The sequence below is a fragment of the Ictalurus furcatus genome, chromosome 29 (assembly GCF_023375685.1).
Source record: "Ictalurus furcatus strain D&B chromosome 29, Billie_1.0, whole genome shotgun sequence".
NCBI classification, from domain to species: Eukaryota; Metazoa; Chordata; class Actinopteri; order Siluriformes; family Ictaluridae; genus Ictalurus; species Ictalurus furcatus.
In genome coordinates, this window is record NC_071283.1 from 6,027,971 (window position 1) to 6,053,850 (window position 25,880).

The 25,880-nt window shown below is 40.3% G+C and overlaps 1 protein-coding gene across 2 annotated transcripts in view; it reads left to right on the forward strand.

Moving 5' to 3' along the window:
* adgrb3 (adhesion G protein-coupled receptor B3) overlaps window positions 1–25,880 on the forward strand; it is a 320,254-nt gene that overhangs the window by 157,665 nt on the left and 136,709 nt on the right. For both annotated transcript variants that reach the window (XM_053619086.1, XM_053619087.1), the window contains 6 exons: window positions 1,231–1,395; window positions 3,477–3,641; window positions 5,264–5,428; window positions 5,923–6,024; window positions 19,091–19,197; window positions 19,755–19,949. In XM_053619086.1, the coding sequence (XP_053475061.1) occupies window positions 1,231–1,395; window positions 3,477–3,641; window positions 5,264–5,428; window positions 5,923–6,024; window positions 19,091–19,197; window positions 19,755–19,949 (899 nt within the window). The remainder of the gene's footprint in view (window positions 1–1,230; window positions 1,396–3,476; window positions 3,642–5,263; window positions 5,429–5,922; window positions 6,025–19,090; window positions 19,198–19,754; window positions 19,950–25,880) is intronic.

Genomic DNA, 25,880 nt, shown 5'->3' on the forward strand with positions numbered 1-25,880 from the left:
TTTCACCATATTAGAAATTCTGAATAAGAGAGATGTGTAAGTAAACTTGTTCTCAATGGTAGTGTGGAACAGACATGGCTTTTGCTATGCTTCCCTTGTCTATTCACTTTACATTATTTAATATCTGTGCCTTCAGCAGTCAAATTCCATGGACAATTTATGAAACCCATCTCAAATATCAAATTTATCTTGTGATCAAAATGTTTTACATGTGTCCACCTATATTCATTATATATATATATATATATATATATATATATATATATATATATATATATATATATATATATATATATATATATATATTTATATATATATATATATCAGTGTTGGAACACTGTCTAAACCCTGCCTGCAGTAGTAGATACAGGCTGTTGCTCAGTCTCACTTTAATATCGTAACTGAAGCAGATGAGGGTCAGAGGTTTAGAATATCTTCTGATCCAATCTGTTTAAAGGTCAGAACCTGGCCAATAAATAAAGCTCTCTATTTATGGATGGATCCTTGATTCTGCTCTGAAGAAGGCTCCAGATGGCTCTATATAGGTTCCTCTTCCTACCTTTTTTGTTAAAAGTGCAAAGGGATTTAGCTTTTAATTAAAATGTTTGCACAGGACTCAAGCTTTCTTTATTCAGTTGGACAGAAAAAGAGGGCTTTGTTGGCAGAAAGTAAGGACACTGAGAGGGAACATATGCTTGGAAAGTAAACCAAGAGTGAACACACACCAAGGCTTTTGATGACCTATGCCATGCCATGTGAATATTGGTAAGGTTAGCAGTAAGTAATATAAGATAAATAAATAAATAAATAACAATCATAAGCTGGTAAGTGTAGTGCAAGCCAGGAAGAGTATCACAGCACAGCATTATTGAATTGAAGTTCAGGCTGTGGCGATCATGGTGTCTAGTATCTGACATTATGTACTTTTGTACTTTCTTATACCATTTTAAATGTTGCTGTTGTTTAGCTTGGTCTGTTGCTTAAAACAGCTTAAAAGAAGACACAGATATTTTTTTACTTGACCTCTAAAATGATTAACACTTGATCACTCTATGTGCATTTTCATCCATTTAACATATTCTAATATGCATGTTTCTTTCCTGCTGATTTTCCTGTAATACTAAGATGTTTTTAATAAGTTGTAGAGTCTATTTCTATGGTTATGTAAGTATGTGGGGTGGGTGTGTGGGGGTGTCCCAGTGTGTCTTAACTACTTTCCTGTGTTGGCAGTGCATGGTGTGTGGGAGGAGTGGTCTCCATGGAGTCTGTGCTCCTTTACCTGTGGTCGGGGTCACCGCACCCGAACCCGACTCTGCACACCACCTCAGCATGGTGGTAGGGGCTGTGACGGCCCAGAGACTCAGAGTAAACTCTGTAACATCGCCCTTTGCCCAGGTCTGTTCCCTTCTCTTTCTCCCTCTCTGGTGATTGATGTTCAACTCCCTCGGTTCTCCCAAAAGGACTCCTACCAAATTTCCCTGAACCTCTGATCTCTCCTGCTGTTCACTAGGTCTAATAAATTTTGCTGCAAAAATCGATGATCATTCCACTAATTTTGGGTGCACTCAAGCCTGCTGTATTCTGAGAATCAGGTTGGAATTAGGCAACTGTGGCAATGTTTAATTTCCCTCTTCCCCACCTTAAAGAGAGCCTTAACACACGTCACAGCTTCGTCTGGCTTCACCATGGTATGACTAGTTACTAAGCATTATACTGAGCAAGATGAAGGAGCATGATTAGATTCAGAACTAACTCCCAGGCCTAGATGTAAATACAAGCAGAGGTGCAGCTTGAAGCATACCTTAATGCAGCAGTGGCTGAAATTAATGTTCAGTTTACCATATATATATATATATATATATATATATATATATATATATATATATAATGTATGTGTGTGTGTGTGTGTGTGTGTGTAAGTGATAAGACCATACCTGCCAGATCTGCATTCCAATTGACAAGCAATATTAAAACGTATAGTTTCTCTGAATATTTATTTCACCAACATCCTAAATAACCTCTTATTATTAGACACTTTGTCATATAAAATTGAATATTTATGAATAAATGAAAAATGTCTGAATAAAAAACTCACCCTAACAGTCCAAAGTAGATCAGTTTTGCAGGAAAACCACACACCTAGCAACACTGCCTGTATTGCTTTAAACAACACACATGGTGCTAATTTACACCTGATATTGAGAGGCAGACAAAATCATATGCAAAACTACCCACAGCTAGCTGGCCAAGGTTTATTACATTAGTGCACTTCCTGTTTCTCCACAGAACAGATCTGGCATTATAGAGATGATGACATGAGACTGAAGTGAAAATCACTTAGCCACAATTGCCCATGAATGGCAAGCAGATTTGTGATGATGAGATTCTCTACAGCAAATGTTTGGCTGTGATGGGGTAACTGACAGATTGCGCTACATCCGATTGCAGACGGCTTTGTTTGTCTCCTTAAAAGCTTCGGCCCATTCAGCAGAAAAAAAAACAGGCAATTAGCAACTCTTCTCCCCGCAGAATCTCTTTTCCCTGTAGACTCAGTTCATTCAGTGCATCTTCTATTGCCAAACACCAGTTTTTCATTCAGGCTCTTCCCAGGCAACCCCAGCATTTCTGTCAATGAAGTATAACCACTGCTGAAAAGTTTATTGTATTGCATTTGTTTTTATGAACATAAGGTAGAGACAATGTGTGTGTGTCTGTGTGTATGTGTGTGTGTGTGTGTGTGAGAGAGAGAGAGAGAGCGAGAGAGAGAGAATCTTTGTCCCATATTTTAGGTTGCCTTTGTCTGTAATCTGGTTTATACATATAAATAATTAATTACCCAAACGTTGCTTTGCATTCTATGCAGACTTCATCTCTACAAATGATTCAGAATCATGCATACAGAATATATCATTGTCCAGAATTCACACTGGAAGTATACCATTAATATAATACTATAAATAGAGCTATTTACATAACAGATGATACATTACATAGAATACATTACAAATACATTGCATAGAATCCATCCATCTTCTATACCGCGTATCCTTTTCAGGGTCATGGGGAACCTGGAGCCTATCCCAGCACAAGGCGGGGTACACCCTGGACAGGGTGCCAATCCATCGCAGGGCACAATCACATATACACTCACACACCCATTCATACACTACGGACACTTTAGACATGCCAATCAACCTACCATGCATGTCTTTGGAGGAAACCCCCACAGCACGGGGAGAACATGCAAACCGACCCTGGAGGTGTGAGGCGAACGTGCTAACCACTAAGCCACTGCGCCCTCGATTACAAAGAATACTTAGCGAAAAGCTTACTAAATACAGAAGACTGTGTTTATATTTTTAAAGTCACGACGAGCTGTTGAAACGATGACCTCATTTGTTTGTGGTGTCAAAAGCGAGTCTAAGGTTAACTGAATAATCTAATTTTCTAATGTTTTGTCTCCTTGGCGGCTGCAGTGGACGGTCAGTGGCAGGAATGGAGTGCATGGAGTGATTGCTCAGTGACCTGTGCCAATGGGACACAGCAGAGAAAGAGGCAGTGCTCAGCTGCTGCTCATGGCGGTTCAGAGTGTCGTGGCCACTGGGCCGAGAGCCGAGAGTGCCACAACCCCGAGTGCACAGGTAAAAACTCTTAGATCTGAAACCACAGACAGCGATCTAGACTAATGCACTTTGTCTCGGTGAAGACTCATGTATCTATGTGGGCATTACAGTTTTTTTTAGATATAATACCTCAGAAGAAAAGGAAAGAAAGCACTGCAAACAGAAAGGCCTCAAATCAAAATCATTTTTCATGATTCAAAGTCATGAATCATTTTTTTATTAGAGAGGAACACAGCAAATGATTATTATATGTAAAAAAAAAATAATAATAATAAATAAATAAATAAATAAATAAATAGATGCATTAAGAAATTACCTCCTGAATTGTCAGGGTAACCAGTAGTTTTGTTTGTTTTGTTATATGGAAGTGCTCATTTGTTTCTTTTATTAATAAACTCAGGCCATTCTGCCATTAGGTAGCATCATATTGTTGCAGGATAAATATTATAGAATAAGTATTTCTTTTTTTTCTGTTGACTTTTATGTGCCAATTTATATGAATTTATACATCCGTTATATTCAGCATGTTACTGTATATGTTTAATGAAGTAGAGTTATTATGGGTTTTTTTTCTGATCAAAAGAGTTTAAATGAATTAAAGTAAGTTTTAAAATGTTATATGTGCATTGATATTCTGTATTTAATAATGTAATTGGATCACATTAATGCTACATACATTGATCCCTTTCACTCTACATAATTCAGGCTGGTTGATTAGATATTTACCTATAATCTGGTAGATAAACTGAGGATGCTGTCACATATGCAATGTTTAGTCTGTTTGAATCGATACCTGATGCGTTTTCCCTCTTGGTTCTTTTGGGCAGGTAAGACAGTGACACCAAAGCCCTGCTAATGTGTTGTTATTATAATTCTGCTTTACCCTTGACCTTGATTTTTGCCTTACCTACTCTAGCTTGTTTACCTGATCGCCTGATTGTTGTTTTTGCCTTGCCCTCTGAATTATAAGCTCTTCAATAAAGCTGTTAACTGCGATTACATCTGTCTCATCCGCCATTACATGACAGAGAAATTATAGCCACATTTGCCCAACACCCTTTTATTCATTAAAGGACGAATATCTTATTATTATACATGATTGTTATTACTTAAATTTTGGTGTGAAGAAAACTTCTAAAAACTTTTTACTGTGTATCTTGGAGCCATAAAACATATCCATGTTAAAATGAAAAATTCCAAGCCACTTTAAAGCTAGCATAAGTGTCATCTAGCATTCATAACATCCATCCTCCATCTTCTATACCGTTTAGCCTTCAGGGTCGCGGGGAACCTGGAGCCTATCCCAGGGAGCATCGGGCACAATGTGGGGTACACCCTGGACAGGGTGCTAATCCATCGCAGGGCACAATCGAATTCATAACATGAATTTATATATAATGTTCATGACATTTTTTTTTCTTTGCCTGCCATAATTGTGTCACTTTTACAGCAAATATCCTGTTATTTAACATGGCATTCACAGAGAGGTCAAATCAAATTGCTGGGACTAAAAAGGATGAATTTTGTGAAAGATGGTTCAGCGCTGACATATAACACAAAGGAATAGAATAATGGATATTGCTGTCTTCTTATTGCTGTGTGTGTGTGTGTGTGTGTGTGTGCGTGTGTGTGTGTGTCAGCAAATGGCCAGTGGAACCCTTGGGGGCCATGGAGTGGGTGTTCAAAATCGTGTGATGGGGGCTGGCAGCGGCGTGTACGGGTGTGCCAAGGCCTAGCTGTCACAGGGCAACAGTGTGAGGGCAATGGAGAGGAGGTCCACAAATGCAGCGAGCAGCGTTGCCCAGGTAACCATATAGACAACAAGCACCATGAGTCAGTTATGCCCACATGAGCAAGGAGAAAGCTGAATGAAAGCAGAGTGTAAAGATAATCATTTGGGTTTTTGAAGAGCCATACAGTATTTGCAGTGGATTATTTATTTAAATGTCTGGTGAAATTTGTCCATAATCCTTATGCAAGCATTTGTAGCATGTTTTAAATAGATTATTAAAACCACTGTAATTAGTGTTGGCAGTCATGCCAGATCCCAAAGCCTCCTGTCCTCCATCCAAATCTCTAAAATTTCTGCTTTTTTGTGCTTTTTTTTGTAACATAAACTCAAGAAATAAGGATTCATTCTGATTGATACACAGCAAGTAAGCACATTTAGAAATGTATATTTATACTTGCATTGGAATGACTACATTTGGTGGTATCACCACAAAAAGTTTTCTATACAGTCATTGCCATGTCTGTAAATATCCACTGAAATGATGACTTTCTGTCTGTTCTTGTGTAGCCCCCTATGAGATTTGTCCTGAGGACTATGCAGTTTCCATGTTGTGGAGAAGAACACCATCTGGAGAATTAGCCTTCAATCGATGCCCACCCAATGCCACAGGTATGAGGAAGTTTTGTATTTGACACAAGGGCAAGTTTAAGCCCAAAGTTTTTACCATTTATGATCAGGGTTTCAATTCCCATAAAAGGACTAAAATCTCAGAGATTACTATTGAATTTCTCAAGACAAAAGCAAGTCCACTGTTCTTAAGCTCTTGCAAATGGCACTTTGACAAGAAAAAACATTGGGGTGAATCGGATGTTAAACATAGATTTAGGTGGAGCCCCTCTTCTTTTATGGATCCCAACAATGAACTGTGCTGTTTAATTTATGTTCTGAATTAAAAACAATTTGTGCATGTTTTCACTATATATTTTGTGTGTTTGTTTGTTTATTTGAACCATGTCTTGATTGGTCGCTTTTACCTATAAAACATATAGCACTTAGTCATTGGTTGAGTATTTATGACACTCCCATTTCTTGTGAGGTCTACAACAATTGAGCAATGAGCAATTGAATTTCCAAGGCAAGATAAGTCACAGCAGCTCTCAGAGTGTCTGGTCTGTGCAATAAATGTTCTAGTAATGCAACTCAGCCGTTGTAGAAAATACCTCGTCCTCCTTTTAGACAATAAAGTCGCATTTCTTTTCATTGAATTCGTGCTCTTATTAGTCCTATTTTAATTTATGGATTGATTTTGGTTTGCTTATTTTCAAGTCATTAAAATGAATAACTTTCATTAAATCTGTGAACTGCACTGTAAACATGACAGTGTAATACATATATGAAATTCAGTAACTCATTCAGTAAATCATATTTGAAGCCAGTCAAGGTTCACATTAGTGAGTCTCCTTATATGTAAATTTACACAAACTCAGGAAATCTCATTTGATATTGACATTTTTCTAAACTAACTAGATTTTAATGAATACTACATTTCTTGTGCTAACTAACCCTGGGTCTTGCAAACGATTTACTAGTAAACCTTTCACACTTACCTTGGTAAGTTAGGCACAATGTCCATTGTTAAAGCAGATATATTGCCTTTTCACTTCGAAATCATACAGTGCCTTCCACTAACATTGGTAAATATGAGCAAAGAAGACTGTGAAAAATTCTCTTTATTGTTTAATCTTAAATGTAAAAAAAATCACAAAAATACTCTGCTCTCATGGATATCAAACAATTGCAAACAAAACACAGGTTTATATTTAAAAAATCTTTGTTAAATATAGGTGTGCAACAATTATTGGCACCCTTTTAGTCAATAGTTTCTGCTACCTCCCTTTGCCTTCTCCTCATGCTGGATGAGGTTGGGGAATACATGGCAAGGGATCATTCCTCCATACAGAATCTCTCCAGATCCTTCAAATTTCGAGGTCCACGCTGGTGGACTCTCCTTTCCAGTTCACCACACAGGTTTTCTATAGGTTTCAGGTCAAGGGACTGGGATGGCCATGGCAGGACTTTAATTTTGTGGTCAGTAAACCATTTTTGTTTTGATTTTGATGTATGTTTTGGATCATTGTCCTGCTGGAACATCCAACCACGGCCCATTTTAAGCTTTCTGGCAGAGGCAGTCAGGTTTTCATTTAATATCTGTTGATATTTGATAGAGTCCATCATGCCATGTATCCTAACAAAACAAAAACAGGTCTTCTGACAGAAAAACAGCCCCAAAACATTAAAGAGACACCAACATATTTAACTGTGTGCATGAGGTACTTTTCCATATGGCTACCTCTCTGTGTGCACCAAAACCACCTCTGGTGTTTATTGCCAAAAAGCTGTATTTTGGTTTCATCTAACCATAGAACCCGATCCCATTTGAAGTTCCAGTAGTGTCTGGCAAACTGAAGATGCTTGAGTTTGTTTTTGGGTGAGAGTAGAGGCTTTTCTCAAAACCCTTCCAAACAATTTCTGGTGATGTAGGTGACTTTGAATTGTAGTTTTGAAGACTTTCTGACCCCAAGACACAACTAACTTCCAAAATTCTCCAGCTGTGATCCTTGTAGGGATGTCACGATACTGAAAATCTAGTAGTTGGTGCCGATACCACCAAAAGTACATGATACTCGATACCAAAGTCGATACCACGGTGTGGTATAAAAATAACATTTAAAAAATTAAATTAAAAACTCTCATGGCGATGCATGGTGGCCCATTAGGAAGTAGTTTATAACATTGCAATGCATTAGCATCGTTAACAAATAACTGGCTATCACAAACATTACATGGAGCATAATGTTAGCTGGTTTCACAGCCACAATGCCAGCTGCCTCAAACAAACATAATATAGGGCCATCTTTCAGGTGTTTTGCGAAACTCGAGGTGTTTCCTCTCTTTGTTTGAAATGAACGATAGCATTGGTTGCACACCAGCTTCAGAGCATCAATTATATGTTTGTTGTCATCCGCCTCAATTACAAAGTATTTCCATATTCCATACCTCAACAAGTCGGGCGGAGCTAAACTTCTGTAGTTTTTCCCGTGTGCTTGTAGTTGTTGTTCTTCTTCTTCACCACTTGTGGACCGACTAAAACACTTGCACGTATTTGCTGCCCCCATCAGCTCCGGAAGAATTGCAACCCTGGTACCTTCATTAGAACGGTACCCACACTACTGCAGAAAAACTAGTACCGTCATGTTTTAAGAATGTTAGTACTGACTTTGTATCAAATTATCGGTTCTCGTGACATCCCTAGATCCTTGGAGATTTTTTGGCCACTCGAACCAGCTTCTTCACAGTGCATTGAGACAATATAGACACACGTCCTCTTCTAGGTTGAGTCATAACATTTAACATTTCCAGTTGACTGGAACTTCTTAATTGCTCTGAAGGTGGAAATAGTCATTGTCAATGTTTGTGCTATTTTCTTATAGCCACTTCCCATTCTGTGAATCTCAAAAATCTTTTGAGGCACATCACAGCTATATTCCTTGGTCTAACCTTTTATAACTAAAGCCCCCCCAAAGTCTCCATATTGGAGACCAGGTATAATGATGATTTATTCTATATAAAATCTATCTATATATAGCCTAATCTATAATCTGTTTTGATAGATAGATAAATAGATAGATAGATATTTTTTGCTTTTGTGTTTTTGTACTTTTTTAATTACTTTTCATAACGTTTATGATTTTTTAATAAAGTTTATGACTTTTATAAAATTATATAAATAGACAGGTATGGAATGTGAATTTATCAAAAATGTTTCTGAACACTATAACTACTTTTAACAAGAGAACTAGGCTGTAATAACGTGCAATAGGTTACATGTTGCATTCCACTCTAAAAACATTCACATGCAAATTATGTAAATTGAGACGAAGGGCGTGTGTCATTAGCCATGACATTGTTAAATCAATCAGTGGGACACCTACGCTTGCTTCTTTTTACATTCACATCTGTGTCAGCTGCCATGCGATCAACGGAATGTGCTGCTCATTATAATTGAAAAGCAATAAAATACACTAAGTACCCAAATGATGCCCTGTCTGTGTTTTTTTTTTCTTGAAAACATTACTTTGTAATGTGTTACACCCAACTCTGGTTCCTAGTCACCCAGGTGTGCTAAAAAAAATTAAATGTCAATGGGAATATACTGCAAATATATTTTTCTCATATGAATTCATAGGGGTGCCAATAATTGTTGCACACTGATATTTAACAAAGATATTTTTTTATAAACCTGTGTTGTGTTTGTGCTTGTTTGATATCCATGAGAGCAAAGTATTTTTGTGATTTTTTTTAAATAAAATATCAAAAGGTTAAACAACAAAGAAAAATTTTCACATCTTCTTTACTCATATTTACGAAGGGTGCCAATATTAATGGAGGGCACTCTACCTATAACTATTAAAAGTCTATATTTAAAAAATGGGTGTTGTTTTTTTTCTCTTTACCAGATAGCTACATTTTCTTTTATTTTTAACAATGGAAGCACTAAATGCATATATCAAATGCTGAACCAACTTCACTCTAATGTATTTGTGTCTTGCCTCTGTCTCAAGTTATTATTCCAAGATGGAATCTTTTTTTATTATATTATTTTACCTATATCAGGTTTTACTACTCACGTATCTGGCACATTTAGTTTCTTCAGCTCTTCTTTTTCTTGCTTCTTAGTTTTAGTCTATTTTAAAATATAGTATTATTTATCATGCACTCTACATTGGAGAATGAAGAACCATGGGGAGAGAGCAGGTCCCTTCATGTACACACGTGATTAGCTGCTGGCACTCAAACTGCTGAGACCGTACAGAGGATGCAGAACTAGATCCAAAACAATGGCAAAGAGGAGATGCTACAAGCCCTTCATTCCTTCCATCATCATGGGAAATGTTTGGTCTCTTGGCAATAAAATGGACAAGCTCAGTGCACTAATTGGGACGCTGAGGGAGTATCAGGAATGCAGTGTGATTTGTTTCAATGAGACATGGTTGCACGAGGATATTCCGGACTCAGACAGTGAAGACGGACAGAGGTGCTGAACTGCGTGATAAGAGGAAAGGTGGAAGGGTCGCACTGTTTGTACATAACAGATGGTGTAATCCGGGACATGTTACTGTGAAGGAGCATCACTGTTGCCCAAACGTTGAATTGCCGGTTGTTGATGTATGTCTATATTATCTGCCAAGGTAATTAACAGTTGCCATTGTGGTTATTGTTTACATTCCACCGGCAGCCAGTGCAGAAGCGGCGTGCGATGTCATACACTTGACTATCGCGAGACTCCAAACTTGGCAAACAGCACAACAAAAATGATAAAAGTGCTCCAAATTCCCATCATTTTGGAAAAATACGTAATAAAATAAAGTAAATAAGAAATACTTAAATAAATAAATGAACATTACTTCTCTCTCGCTCTCTCTCTCTCTCTCTCTCTCTATATATATATATAGAGAGAGAGACTGAGGGAGAACAAAGAAGCCTACAGAACGAAGCTGGGGTGTAGGCTTTAGCAGAATAATACAAAAGAGATGTGGGCTAGCATGTTGGAGATCACCGGCTTCAAGGCAAAAACACAACCGGTGGGGGGGCAATCTAGAAAGTTCCAACAAGCTGAATTTGTTCTTCAATAGGTTCAGCACAATACCATCTCACATCATCTCCTCCACTCCCTCACCAGCACTCTTTCGCGACTCCCCCAAAGGTCAAGATCAAACCCTGTCATCCACACCAATTCTTCCTTGCTCATCTCAGGCCCTGTTTACATTAGCGCTTTTTCATTTTAAAACGCTGTTTTTAAAATTAAAATGATCCTCGTCAACACTGGCATTTCCACTGCATTACAGAAACGACCTCCGTCCACAATACATGACCGAAAACACATGTCACATGACCATTCATGTAAACTGGGCATGCGCGTGTAAGTGTAAATAGGAAGTTGCTTGCTAGTCACCGGCAGGTACAACAATGAGCATGATGGTGAGGAAAAGCAAGGATGTCTTCGTGTGGACAGATGATGAGGTGGAATTGTTACTCAAAGTTACTAATGACATGTGTCTAAATATTTTGTGTTTGTATTCATGCTAATTTAATTACAACATAATTTATGACTTTTGTGTTGTGATACTGAATGTATGTTTACAATTTTTATATTTACCTTGATATTTTTGTTTGAGTATATTCTATTTTTTTAACATTGTGTTTATTACTTTCTAATCATTCTATTTTCTTTGTCATGTTTTTTCTTTATAAATATGGATAATCGAGGCTAGCATGTACACTAGCGTGTACTTAATCAAACTCAGGGCAAATTCAAATAATTGAATTTATTTGTACCATTAGTACACTGGCACATTGTAGTAAAAACGATACATTATGGTAAAAACAGATGCATAGGTCACATGTAGTCATACACTCATTATGTAATAAAGCAATAAGGCATATGCTTTTTTTTAAATGTAGGCTGCTGTATGCTGCTCTAAATGTAGGCTGCTCAAATGGCTTATGGGTCAGTAAACCTTGTCATCACGCGTCTCACTCATTTCCCTTCGGTTTCGCTGTCCACTCTCTCAGCCACTCTGGTGGGTGGTTGAAAGTCCCATTTGTACCAGAGAGCAGCATTTACGCATTGTTTTTTTTATAGGTTTGTGGAGCGCTTCACAATAGTTGTGAAGTACAAAACAAGCATAAATAACAAAAGGAAGGTCCTTCATGTTTATGTCCATGGCCCTCCTCAGAGGTGTAAACCATGCCTTCAAACGTCTCACCTTCCACAAACTGATGTAGTATTTCGCTGAGGTGGACCAGGGCTGATCTGGACATCTGAAAGTTCTGTCACCATTCTTCAGGAATGACAACTTCATTATCAAACATGTCCCACCAGGCACTAGTCCTTCCCGGTCTAACCCAAAACCAGCGTTTGATGTAGGGCTTACGCCACTTGAAACGAGATTCGTTGCCGATTATTCTAATTATAGCTTGCCTCTTGCAGATGTAGGCAGCTGCAGTATTATAAAATACAGAATTTAACTGCACAATTGCTGCTAAAAATTACAACATAGCCACCAAAGCTTGCAGTTCAGTCTCCATGTTATTGTTTATATGGTCAAGGTAGTGTAATGGTCACATGATAAAGCTGTAAAGCTGCTTTGAGACAATGTCCATTGTTAAAAGCACTATACAAATAAAATTTAATTGAATTGAATATGATAGGGGCTTGATGAATCAGGGAAGGATATGCAGTGATCCATAAGACGCAATCAGGGAGCAAATGTGGGCAGCCATGCCTTAGTTTTCAAAAGTCTGTTTCTTGGTCCATTTACGTTGAAATGTGACCCCGGAGTTTTCGAACTAAAACGGGGTCTTCAGCATTTCCAGAAGTCTCTGATTTTGAGGGTCGAAAACGTGGAGTAGTGTAGACCAGTGCTTTTCAAAGTGGGGGCCGCCCGGGGGGCCTCAACAATTTGGTGTGAAAAATAAATTCTAACTCTCAGACAACCAAACACACACACAATCAATTCCTAATGTAATGTAAAGTAAAGATGTAAGATGTAGTTATTCATAAAAAAATGGGGATATATTCAGAAGTCTGCATTTTTAATGTGTTTTAAAGACATCTTGCAAAAGGGGGGCGTCAGTCAAATGTTAATGCCATTTGGGGGGCCTTGTTCTGGAAAAGTTTGGGAACCCGTGGTGTAGACAACAGGCATAACCGTAGCAAAAGTTATGCCCTTATATCCCCCCTCATCACACAACCTTCTTCAGAAGACTCACATCCCTACCTTCCACAATCACCCACCACCTCATCCAACAGCCCACCAATTTGTCACTACCAGCCAGGTGAAGAGACAGTTGGAGAAGCTGAAACCTAGGAAAGATGCAGGGCCTGACAGAATCAATCCCAAGGTACTGAGGGTCTGCGCTAACCAGCTGTGTGGGATCGTCCAGTACCTCTTCAACCTGAGTCTTTGACTGGAGAAGGTGCCAGAGCTATGAAAAACATCCTGCCTGGTTCCTATTCCAAAGAAGACAACTCCCTCCACCCTCAACGATTGTAGACCAGTAGCCCTCACACCACACGTAATGAAGGTCCTGGAGAAACTGGTGCTGTTCCATCTAAGACCTCAAGTAAGCTCTTTTCTGGAGCCCCTGCAGTTTGCTTACCAGCCACAGGTAAGCGTGGAAGATGTGGCCATATATCTACTTCAAAGGGCCCACTTCCATCTGGACTACAACACCACCACAGTAAGAATCACTTTCTTTGATTTCTTGAGTGTATTTAACACCATCCAACCTCTTCTGCAGAGAGAGAAGATGAGAAGAATGCAGGTGGGCATGTCCATGATCTCCTGGGTCACTGACTACGTATTGGACAGACCCCAGTTTATGCGGTCATGAGCCTGCTTGTCTGAGCACCTGCTGAGCAGCACTGAGCACCACATGGAACTATGTTCTCCCCCTTCCTCTTCACCCTGTACACCACAGACTTTCAGTATAGGTCAGATGTCTGCCATCTTCAGAAAATTTTTGATGACTCGGTGATGGTCGTGTTCATAAGGGATGAACATGAAGAGGAGAACAGGGACCTGGTCAACAACTTTGTTGCATAGTGTGGGAAGAACCATCTGCTCCTCAGTGTGGCCAAGACCAAGAAAATGGTGGTGGACTACAGGAGGAAGAGGACCACAACCAGCCCCATTACCATCATGGGTCAGGACGTTGAGCAGGTTGACACCTACAGATACCTTGATGTCCATCTTGAAACAAGCTGGACTGGAAGGTCAACTCAGAGGCTGTGTACAAGAAAGGGATGAGCAGACTCTACTTTCTGAGGAAGCTCAGGTCCTTTAATGTTTGCAGCAAGATGTTCTACCACTCCGTGGTAGCCAATGCAGTCTTCTTACTGCAGCGGTATGCTGGGGAGGCTGCATTAGAGCAAGAGATGCAAGAAAACTCAACAAACTGATCAAGAAGTCTGGCTCAGTCTTTGGCTGCTCTCTGGACAGTTTCAAGGTGGTGGTGGAAAAGAGGACACTCAAAAAACTCACAGCCATTCTGGACAATGAACAGCATCGCCTACAGGACATACTAGTTAAATTTTCAAGTGCAAAACTGTTTGTGGTTATTGCAGTCCTAAAGCTATAAAAGCAGTTATAGTCCTAGCCTTCATAGCATAACTGTTCATACGAATTGAGGTCCAAAGCCATCGTATGGTTTTTAAGTGCTACCATCCTCAGCAATCTCAGTGATCTTTAAGTAGAAAGTATGTTTCACTTTTTACGCCTACGCTTGGAATACAAATTGCTGGTGATGCAAATTTCATCATCAGCAGAGTACGCGCACCGCCCGATTTTTCTAACCACGTGTACTTTGTACGCACAGGTTGCACATGCGCATTTTTGTTAAATGGTAAATGGTCTGCACTTATATAGTGCTTTTATCCAAAGCGCTTTACATGGTGTCCTATTCACCCATTCACACACTCACCACTGGTAGCAGAGCTGCCATGCAAGGCAGCTAACTTGCCATCGGGAGCAAATTGAGTTTGTCTTACCCAAGGACAGTGTCTTACCCAAGGACACTTCGGCATGTGGAGTCATGTGAGCCGGGAATCGAACTGCCAACCCTACGATTAGTGGACAACCCGCTCTACCACCTGAGCCACAGCTGCCCCCATTTACTTCTTTTGCATTATTTAGCTGTTCCACAAGTTGGCAACAGTGACCCAGGGTTATTGATTGTCAAGGTAGTGCAGGTTAGAAAGTACCTGCATTTGTATAATTCTAGCCTTAAAGTGTATAAGGATTTGTATATGGGTGCTAATCGTGGCGAGAGATTGCCCATGCATTGTTTTTCGTATTGTTGTGATTCTTCTTCATTGTCATCCTTCACAACAAAGGCCAGGAGAGGTACTGCAAGTTGTCGTAATGTGCATGCGTCGACTGCCTGTGTACATTTACATGTCAAATGGAGTATACTTTGAAAGGCTAAGCATACGACTGTGCGCATACGCTAGTGTATGCATAAAAAAAAACTAAGCATAAAAGAGCCTTTCGGCTGCACCATGTGGGGGACATCCTTAGCAGCAGTATGTAACTTCCAACTGATATGTTGATATTGCAATTGATTTTTCAACAAACATGTTTTCAACTTAGACACTGAGTCTGTGTCTGAGTCCCAAACACTAATTGGAAGGCTGTTCCATAACTGTGGGGCTTTGTAAGAGAAAGCTCTTCCTCCTGCTATAGCCTTCACTATTCGAGGTACCAACAAATGGCCTGTACCTTTCAGTTCTCAGTTCTTGCTGCTCAAATAGCTATAGAATAATGCTAACAACACTGTGCTTCACCATAAGGATGAAATGGGCAAGTAATGCCTTTCAGATGAAACCAAGATTAAATGTTATCTCTTTCGTATCATCCATCTAAAGCCCTTCTCCCTGTTTGCTCAGTTTGGCTCAGTGGAAAGCTCTAAGAAGAATCTTGTGGTTTTGAACTTCTATGTTGGAATGAAGGAATCTGCTGTGTTCTGTGGGACCCTGAAGGCTATAGTACCTTTTTTCTGGTCTGTGCCTTTACACAATCCTATTGTAAAAACATTTTAACGATGATGAATTAAAAGAGGATGCACCTAAGCAAAAAGCAAACAGTCTGAATACTTGTGCAAATGTGATATTTAATTCTTTGTAAAAACCTATGTATGCGTTCTCATTTCATTGCTTTCTTTGGACATGTTGGTTTTTCTGAGAGCAGAATGAGGCTACATTGACACTTCTGGCAGCATTGCACCACTTTGTATGCTCCCATGTCACTCTGCTATTGTGTCCTTGAGAGTGGATGCAGGTATGAGAAAAGAAAGTGGAGTGTAGTGAGGACTGCTGACTGGAGCCAGAGATAACAACCAGGTGTGACTGCTATAGAGCAGGAAGATTAAACTGTGTGTATATGGATTTGTACCTCTGTGGTGAGCTTTTAAGCTTTTAAGTATGTTGTTGTTGTGTGTGTGGGGGGGGGGGGGAAGCAAGTTGTAGTTTGTGCATATAATGTGCCGTTTACTGAAACATGGGCCAAGATAGCTAAGAGAAAAATACAGCTATTTTATACAGAGGAGGAAAAATTGTTATTACTTAAAAGCCTATCTTCTGACCTGACAGCCACAGGGTTACCACTTTTGAACCTATATTAACTCCACACCTAAAACATAAACACACACACATATGCCCAAAGACTACACCCATTACCCACAATACAACACCCTTCAATAAACAACAAAACATGTAATTAAATTCCAAATATATAAGTACACCACAATATATAGGTGCATTTCTACCTGTGGGGAAGGGCTCAGGGTGTGTCTTTGTGTTTATATATGATATCTCTAGCTGTCAATGTGGGTTCTGGGGAGAAGCCATTAACAGTCCTGCTGGGAGTATGAGAGGTGGGAATTTGTATGAATGCCACTTGAAACCTTTTCTAAAAGGGAAAGGGTTCTACAAGGAATGTGTTGGCATTTTCGCACCTATAAGTCCGTTTTCCAAGTCCAAATCAGAGCAAAAATTATACGTTTAGTTTGTTTACTGGTATGTAGACGGGGATGGGAGTGAGAGCACACCTTTGGCAAGTACACATAATCCCAGAAAAAAATTACAGTGTGCTAAATAAAAATATGCAAACAATTTGCTGCACTGGCTCAGGTTGCTGTCTGTCTGTTGTTTCACATGTGCCCCCAGTGTCTTTTATGGGGTTCCTCAGGGTTCTCTGGTTTCCTCCCACCTCCCAAACTGGTAATGTTAAGTTGCCCTTAGGTTATGAATGTACATGGCTCCCTGCAATGAATTGACATCCCATCTGGGGTGTATTATTTCCTCGTGTAAATCATATGGAGCAGTGATTGCTTACTCTAATAAGTATGTAATATATATGTGTGTGTGTGTGTGTGTGTGTGTATGTAAAGAACAGGGTAATCACTTATCCTGTTTTAGGGTGCTAAGTGTATAGGGATAATTGCTTCTCTGACTTATAATGAAAATAATCTTTATTAAATTGGCTTGCTAAAGACCGTCTTTTTAAAGAAAGCCCTGTATTATTCAGTCACCGCTGAAACTACTGGAATGGCAAGGCTAATTCATTTTTGGACTGTTTGTGTTTCTGTAGACTGAAGACATCTGGGTTTGTGATCAAAAGATAAATATGAGAAGAGAGTTTAGAATTTCAGCTTCATTTCCTGCTATTTATATGTAGATGTGTTAAACAACACAGAACATAACAGATTCTGTATCAGATCGTACAATTTCTAGGTGAGCAAAAATATTGTGTGAGTGATGGGTGTTTCTTGTTACCCAGGTGTGTCCTGTTGGATTGAATGTTTAAACAATAAATACATCTGAACATCTAATCTTGATTTTAGCTTTCGGTTTCACCTGTGATGACTGCATTTGTTGTTAAAAAGGATAAGCCAATATCAGAGAGCTGTCTATGGGAGAAATGCAAGCCATTTTGAAGCTGAGAAAAGCAGGAAAAACAAGCAGAGCCATTGCACAAACATTGGGCATAGCCAATTCAACAAATTGGAATGTTCTGAAAAAGAAAGAAACCACTGGTGTACAGAAAACGGCAGATGACAGAAGCATTGTGAGAGCTGTGAAAAAAAAAGTCAGTGACATCACTAACAACCTCCACAAGTCAAGGGTGAAGGTATGACAACCCATCGGTTAAAGAAGACTTTGAGAGTAGAAATATAGAGGCCACACCACAAACCACTCAGCAGTAAGAATCGGACAGCCAGATTTGCAAAGTAATACAGAGATGAGCCACAAAAGTTCTGAACCAAGATTAACCTACTGAAGTGTGGAGAAAAAAAGGATCTGCTCATGATCCAAAACATACATGCTCATCAGTCAAACATAGTGGCGGTAGTGCTTGGGCTTGCATGGGTGCTTCTGGAACTCACTAATCTTTATTGATGATGGTAGCAGCAGAATGAATTAAGAAGTTTACAGGAAAATTTTGTCTGCCAATTTAAAGAGAAATGCATCCATATTAATTGGAGGAACTTTATCATGCAGCAAGACAATTATCCAAAACACACTGCCAACTCAACAAAGGACTTTATGAGGGGGAAAAAGTTGAAGGTTTTAGACAGGCCATGTCAATCACCAGACTGTAACCCAATTGAGAATGCATTTCACCTCCTGAAGACGAAAATGAAGGGAGAAACCCCCCAAAACAAACAACTGTAAGAGGCTGTGGTAAAAACCTGGAAAGCATCACAATTTGGTGATGTCATTGAGTCGTAGGCTTGATACAGTTATTACAAGCAAGGGATCTGCAAACAGATATTAATTGTTTTGATTTACTTTAAGACTTATTTGTTCCTATACTTTTGCTTGCCTAAAAATTTGGTGGTCTGATACAAAAGGTTTTATGTTATATATTGTTTAAAACATCTAGATGTAAATACCAGGAAACAAGGCTAAAATACTAAACTCTCGTCTCGTACACCTCTACTGTATCTTACTCTCTATCAGTTACTGTCCTTTTCTGTTTACTGCCTTTATCTCTCCCATATTAATTGCCTCTCACACATTGTTTGCCTCTTTTACTCTCCAGCCCTATCTATCAGAAAATATCTTATCCCATTTTTACTTACTCTGTCTCTCTACTCTCATCTTTTGCAGGCACCACAAGTCGACGCTGCTCTCTAGATCACCGTGGGGTAGCATATTGGGAGCAGCCCAGCTATGCTCGATGCATCCAAAATGAATACAGATACTTACAGCAGTCGGTAGGTACAAAGCCACAATGGTGGAAGATCAGCCACTCACAGTGGGGAAGTGAAAAAGAACATTTTCCTACACAAATAAATTTCATTCAAGTCTGCATAAATGAGTGTGTGTTTTCATTATTTATTGTTTGCAGACCTAGAGCAGCATAAAATGATCTCCTAGTTCTTTTTCATGAACTGCACTGCCTGTAAATTTGGTTTGAAGTCTTGGTGCTGGTTGCCTTATTGCAGTTAGGTAGTTTCTATTTAACCCAAGCAATTGACTCATCAAACTAATACAGTTAACCAAAAGAAGAAATAAATCAGAGTTCTTCAGTTTTATCTGCAAATGACCGGTTGCAGATTTTAATCTGAGCCAAATAGGAGAGGAGCTTGTTTGGAATGGAAGATTGAGGACTAAATGACAACAACTAGAATACGTTTGTAATTCTCCCAGGCATTGTTCCTATTTTCTCTGTCATGACATTAAGTGGTTGTTACTGAAGTCAACCTGTTAATATGGAAGCTCATAAATATGTGCATCAAACCCAAAGATTTCTTCCTCTGACCTGCCTCAGGTCCAGGGACACCTTGCTAAGGGTCAGAGAAATCTGGCAGGGGATGGCATGTCCCAGGTAACCAAAGTATTGCTGGACCTCACTCAGAGACGCAACTTCTACGCTGGTGACCTGCTTTCCTCTGTGGAAATCTTATGGAATGTTACCGACACCTTTAAAAGGGCCAGCTACGAACCATCTTCAGATGATGTGCAGGTAAGAGTTATTCTACTAAGAATTTGTTGTGTAATGAAAAAAAAAACCATAACAGGTCGTGCTATATGACAGAGTAGTGTGAGGCCTAAAGTGTGATGGTGTGATGATACCATAGGAGTTTGCCATAAAATGTTGCTTAATGTCCACTAGACAAGTTAATTCCTTTCATTTATGTTTTAGCAGCTTTAAGTAGTTGTTTCCTCAACAGCCTCTTTTTTTCTCTCTCTTGAAGACAAAAAAATGGAGCTTGTTGTGTTAGTGTGAAACCGGATCGCACAAAATCCTCTGTCTTGAATACTCCTTCCATAAAATTTACTTCTATTTATAAATTATGTAAGGAATAATTGATGATGGGCTGTTGAATTATTAGAAAATAAAGCACACCCCAAGGTGGTAATACCTCAGTTGTGCATGATTTTCTAATAATTCAACAGACCGGAGTCAATTATTCCACTTATACCACAGTTACCGCACCTCAAAGCATTGTTAAGATGTTTTATTTTTTATTCCAAGATATTGGTCATGTTTTGTCCTTAAAATGCTCTAGTGTGTGGGTTTTTTGAGTCCGATACGACTGAAAAGCTGACTTTCAACTCTGCCTGTAGGTTTGATTCATTCATTTCGAACCGGTTATTGAACCAAAAAATTGGTCATGTAAGAGCCACCTAGTGTAGACTCCAACTCCAATTTCGAACAAGGTCTCGTGGCAGACACACTGGCTCATTGTTATAGGCCACTATGTTGTTGTTGATACATACATTGCCTTGCAAAAGTATTCACCCTGTCACGATTTCCCCTCAAGCGAGCACTGTAGCATGCAGCAAGCTTGGAGACCCGAAGCGCGAGTTTGATGCGTGAGTTTGATACGCGAGCTCGAAGCGAGAGCCGATGCGCGAGCTCTTAGCGAACGCACGCTTTTGGGTGTTCAGTGACATTGACTTTGTTTACTTTCTACATGTGCTTTTGTTATGGTTTTTGTCCTGTCTCCGCCCCTGTCTTGTCATTGGTTGTTTCCTGTAGGTGTGTCACCATTGGTTTCAGCTGTCTTATGTTTCACCCCTGATTATGTTTGACATTTAAACCCCACTCTTTGTACCTTGCGTAGTATTGAGTGTTATCTCCTTACCAAGCGGTTGTTTCTTGTTTCTCATTTTTGATTCATGTTTATTGACCTTATTGATTCTAGCCTTGCCCAGTTTATGCCTGTTTGTAGATCGCCTGACCCATTGCCTGTTATTTCGACCACACTCTTGTCTCATGATTTGGATTTGTCTGCCTGTCTCACTCAAATAAAAGTCTTTAACTGCACTTGCATCCGTCCTAACCTTCGTTACGTAGAATACGTAACAGAATACTATGCCAGACCATGGATGCAGCAGGAAGACAGAGGAGACGTCACGCTAAGGAAACCAAGCAAACCATCCCAGCTTTGGATTCGATCCAGTTTCCTCTGTGGACTTTCATAGATCTCCCAGATCGGTATGATCGGTTTTTTGGCTACCCTGAATATTTTCTGGTTGAATGCCAGATCTATTTCTCAAGCCTAGCGGACCCCAAGCCCACTGAGAAGCAATAGATAAGGTTCATGTTGTCCCGGTTTTTTGGCGTCTAGCAGCCATGGGTTCCAGGGAACTGGAGAATGTAAGTCAGTTTGTGGGACTATTCATGATGGTGTTCGGCATTCCAGAATCCAGGGCCATTCTGGAGGATCTGTTGGTGGAGGCCTGCCTCACAGAAACAGCTACCAAACTGGGTGACCTCCTCCCCCAATCCAGACAGAGGTCAACGTGGTGACCTCATCTTCAGAGCTCCAACCTGAGACCCACAAAGTGGTCTCACCTGCCGAGCTCCAGCCGGAGGTCAACGTGGCGACCTCATCTCCAGAACTCCAACATGAGACCCATGAGGTGGTCTCATCCCCAGAGCTCCTGCATGAGACCCAGGAGTCAGTCTCATTCCCAGAGGTCCAACATGAGACCCACAAGGCGGTCTCATCCCCAGAGCTCCAGCATAAAGTCAAGTTCCTGCTAGAGGTCAACGAGGTGACCTCCCAAGCCATGTTCCTGTCTGAGGTCAAAGAGATGACCTCCCAAGCCAAGTTCCTGTCTGAGGTTGAAGAGACGGCCTCTCAAGCCAAGTTCATGTATGAGATCAAAGGAGCGACCACTCAAGCCAAGTTCTGGTCTGTGGTCGAAAAAAGGACCTCTCACGCCACTTTCCAGTCTGAGATCGATGATGTGACCTTCCAGGTCATGTTCCAGCCCGAAACCAATGTCATGACCAACCGTTATGCTCCCGCCAGAGTCTGTTAACATGAACAACCAAGGTCTCCTCATGCCTGAAACCGACGTCACGACCAACCAGGTTCTGCTCACGCCTGAAACCGATGTCACAACAAGCCAAGTTATGCTCACGCCAGAGTCTGCTGACACGAACAACCAAGTTCTGCTCATGCCCGAGTCTGCTGACACGGGCAACCAAGTGCTGCTCACGCCCGAGTCTGCTGACACTGACAACCAAGTTCTGCTCACACTTGAGTCTGCTGACATGGATAACCAAGTTCTGCTCATGACCAAGTCTATTGACCCAACAAACGATGTTCTACTCATGCCTGAGTCTGTTGACACAGCCAACCAAGTTCAGCCTGCAGAATCGATGGAGGACAACACTCCGCCTTCCTGCTCCGCTGAGGACGTCGCTGAGGACATTTTGCCCAAAGGGTTCACACCGCCAGGGGAGAGGAGTGTGCTCTGGTGCTCCTGGGGGGAGGAATCAATTCCTAATTACATTAGGAATTGATTCTCTGTGTGTGTGGTTGTCTGAGAGTGAGAAAGAGAAAACACACTAGTGGGAGGGATGGGCTTGGTGGCTCCAATACAGTTTGTCAAGCCTGGGCTTTATGTCTGTCAGTGCCATACGCATGTCATTGTCCACATGTGGACGTGCTCTGTGTTTTGTTTTAAGTATTTTTAAAGTGGAAAAGCCAGACTCACACAAGTAAGTTGTTGCAAAAGGGAGAAGGCATTTCAGAGCCCTCTCAGCCAGGGCAGGATAGTCTTTTCTTACATGCAGCCAGTAGTTAGAAAGGGAAACAGACTCAAATTTCATTTTTAAATCACATGAATTTGTCGTGTCAATCAGTTCCTCCTGTGCCTTTAAATTGAGACTTGCACCTACACCAGAAGCAAAGGGGTTCCTAACCCAGTTTAAATGTGTGTTTTCAAGGTCAGGGAAATAGTCTCTGAAATATCCCTGTAGGTGCTGAAGGTGGGACTGGATCAGTGGAGAGTTGGTGCTCAACTCTCCAGATGATAGGAGCTCTTGGTGAAGTAATGGAAACATTTCTGTAATTCCCTGTTGGAGCTTGTTTGACCATAGTACTATCTTCTTCAAAAAAGCACGCACTTTGTCTTGCACATGCAATATGTAGGTGTCACACCCTTGCATGCTTTAATTGAATACATTTAGATGGTGGAAAATATCTGACATGTATGCAAGTTTACAAGTCCAGGCTGTATTTGTAAAATGGTCTGCCAGCTGCTGCTTTTCACATGAGAGGAACTCTGCAGTCTCCCCCCTCAGTTCATATACGCGGTTCAAAACCGCCCCCCGTGATAAACAAACGCATGAAGTGGAACGAAGCAGCAATCCGTCAAAACAGGCACCCATCTCATTGCAAAGCAGAGTGAACAGTCTGTGTTTCATGGAGCTGGCTTTGATGTAATTCACAACTTGTATAACATCTTGTAATACCTGGTTAAGCTCGTCGTCAGTCCTCTTCGTGACGAGAGCCTCACGGTGTAGCATACAGTGTGTGGCAACTGCATTCGGGGCTTTCAGTTTGATACGAGCAGTCAATTCACTGCTCTTCCCGGTCATGGCTGCAGCCCCGTCCGAACACACCCCCACACAACGAGACCAGTCAAGTCCATTAGATTCTATGTACTCATCCAAAACTTGAAAAATATCTCTCCCAGTGGTTCTACCTTCAATGGCTTTGCAAAATAGTATTTCTTCAACAAAACATTCCTGGGAAATGAACCTGATGTACACAAGCAGTTGCGCAGCATTAGATACATCCGTGCTCTCATCCAGCTGAAGAGCGAAATATTCGCTGGTTCTCACCTGCTCCAAAAGTTGAGCAGACACATCTTCAGCCATTTCACCAATCCATCGGCTTATGGAATTATCAGAAAGTGGTACTGCATCGATTTTCCCGGCAGCATCATCACCAAGCAGTTCTCTTACAATGTCTTTGGTAGCTGGTAAAATCAGATCTTCTCCAATTGTGTGTGGCTTCTTGGCACGAGCTATGTGGTATGACGCCAAAACGATGCCTTCGATGCTCTTTCGGGGACATTAGCTTGCTGCACGAATATGGTGGACTGTCTAGCCAAATTCTCTTCTTTTCGTTTGAAAAAGTCCACTGTCTTTTCGGCCTCTGTTGGGTGCTTTTGTTTCAAATAATGCTGAAGTTTGGAAGGCTTTAAACATTCGTTGGAGAGAATCTCCAGGCAGAGAACGCATTTTGGGCACTCATTGCTATTCTTATGTGCTACAGTAAATCCATACTTTATGTATGCAGCCTCATACTTGCGAGTTTTATTTGACCACGAGGTCTTCCTTTTTTGTGCAGCAGAGCTTGGGTCAGATGGGCTGTTGGTCTTGTCATCAGGCCTTTTTCTTTTTAAAACTCGAAACGTCATTTTAGAACTGGTAATGGAGGCTTGAGCATTTATATGCAGTTATTGGGGAGTAATGGAGAGAGAGTTCCCAGTTTGTTTGTTTTTTGTTTCATGCTGATAATATTAAAAAAATAGCATAAATAAATATCAATAAGCCTACTTGTTCACATGGTTTTTCGTTTTTTATTACTAAAGAAAATACGACAAACACTGTAAATAAATAAAAAGTGATCCTTGTTCACCAGCTTATCACACGTGCTCTCGTGTACCCTCTCTCTTTTCTCTTTCTCCCTCCCTCCAGTAACTGCATCAATGTCTCCAGCCTCATGGCCACATTACTACCTCGAGTGTGCATTATGTTTCTAATAATTAAACAGCCCGTCGTCAGTTAGCCAATTATTCCTTACATATTTCTGGAAAATCAGAATTTTCTGTCATTTTCTTTGCTGTTAGCTCTGTGTGCTGTGTGGACAGTAGGCTAACATTTCTGTTATTTCAGTTCACTTGGCGAAGTGATATGGAACTGTATTTTTTTTTACAGTTACATTTATATAGCACTTTTCTAGACACTCAAAGCACTTTACATAGTATGGGGGGTGGGGCGGAGGTAATCTCCTCAACCACCACTGGTGTGTGTGTGTATGTGTGTGTGTGTGTGTGTATATATATATATATATATATATATATAATTTTTTTAATGAATATAATATACTGTATAATACAGTGCCCTCCACTAATATTGGCATGCTTGGTAAATATGAGCAAAGAAGGCTGTGAAAAATTGCCTTTATTGTTTAACCGTTTGATCTTTTGTTAAAATAATTCACAAAATACTCTGCTCTCATGCATTTCAAACCATTACAAACAAAACACAGGTTTATCAATACTTTGCGTTACCTCCCTTTGCCAAGATAACAGCTCTGAGTCTCCTATAATGCCTGATGAGGTTGGAGAATACATGGCAAAGTATACAGAATCTCTCCAGATCCTTCAAATTCCGAGGTCCACACTGGTGGACTCTCCTCTTCAGTTTACCCCACAGGTTTTCTATGGGTTTCAGGTCAGGGGACTGGGATGGCCATGGCAGGACCTTGATTTTGTGGTCAGTAAACCATTTTTGTGTTGATTTTGATGTGTGTTTTGGATCATTGTCCTGCTGGAAGATCCAACCATGGACCATTTTAAGCTTTCTGGCAGAGGCAGCCAGGTTTTCATTTAATATCTGTTGATATATGATAGAGTCCAT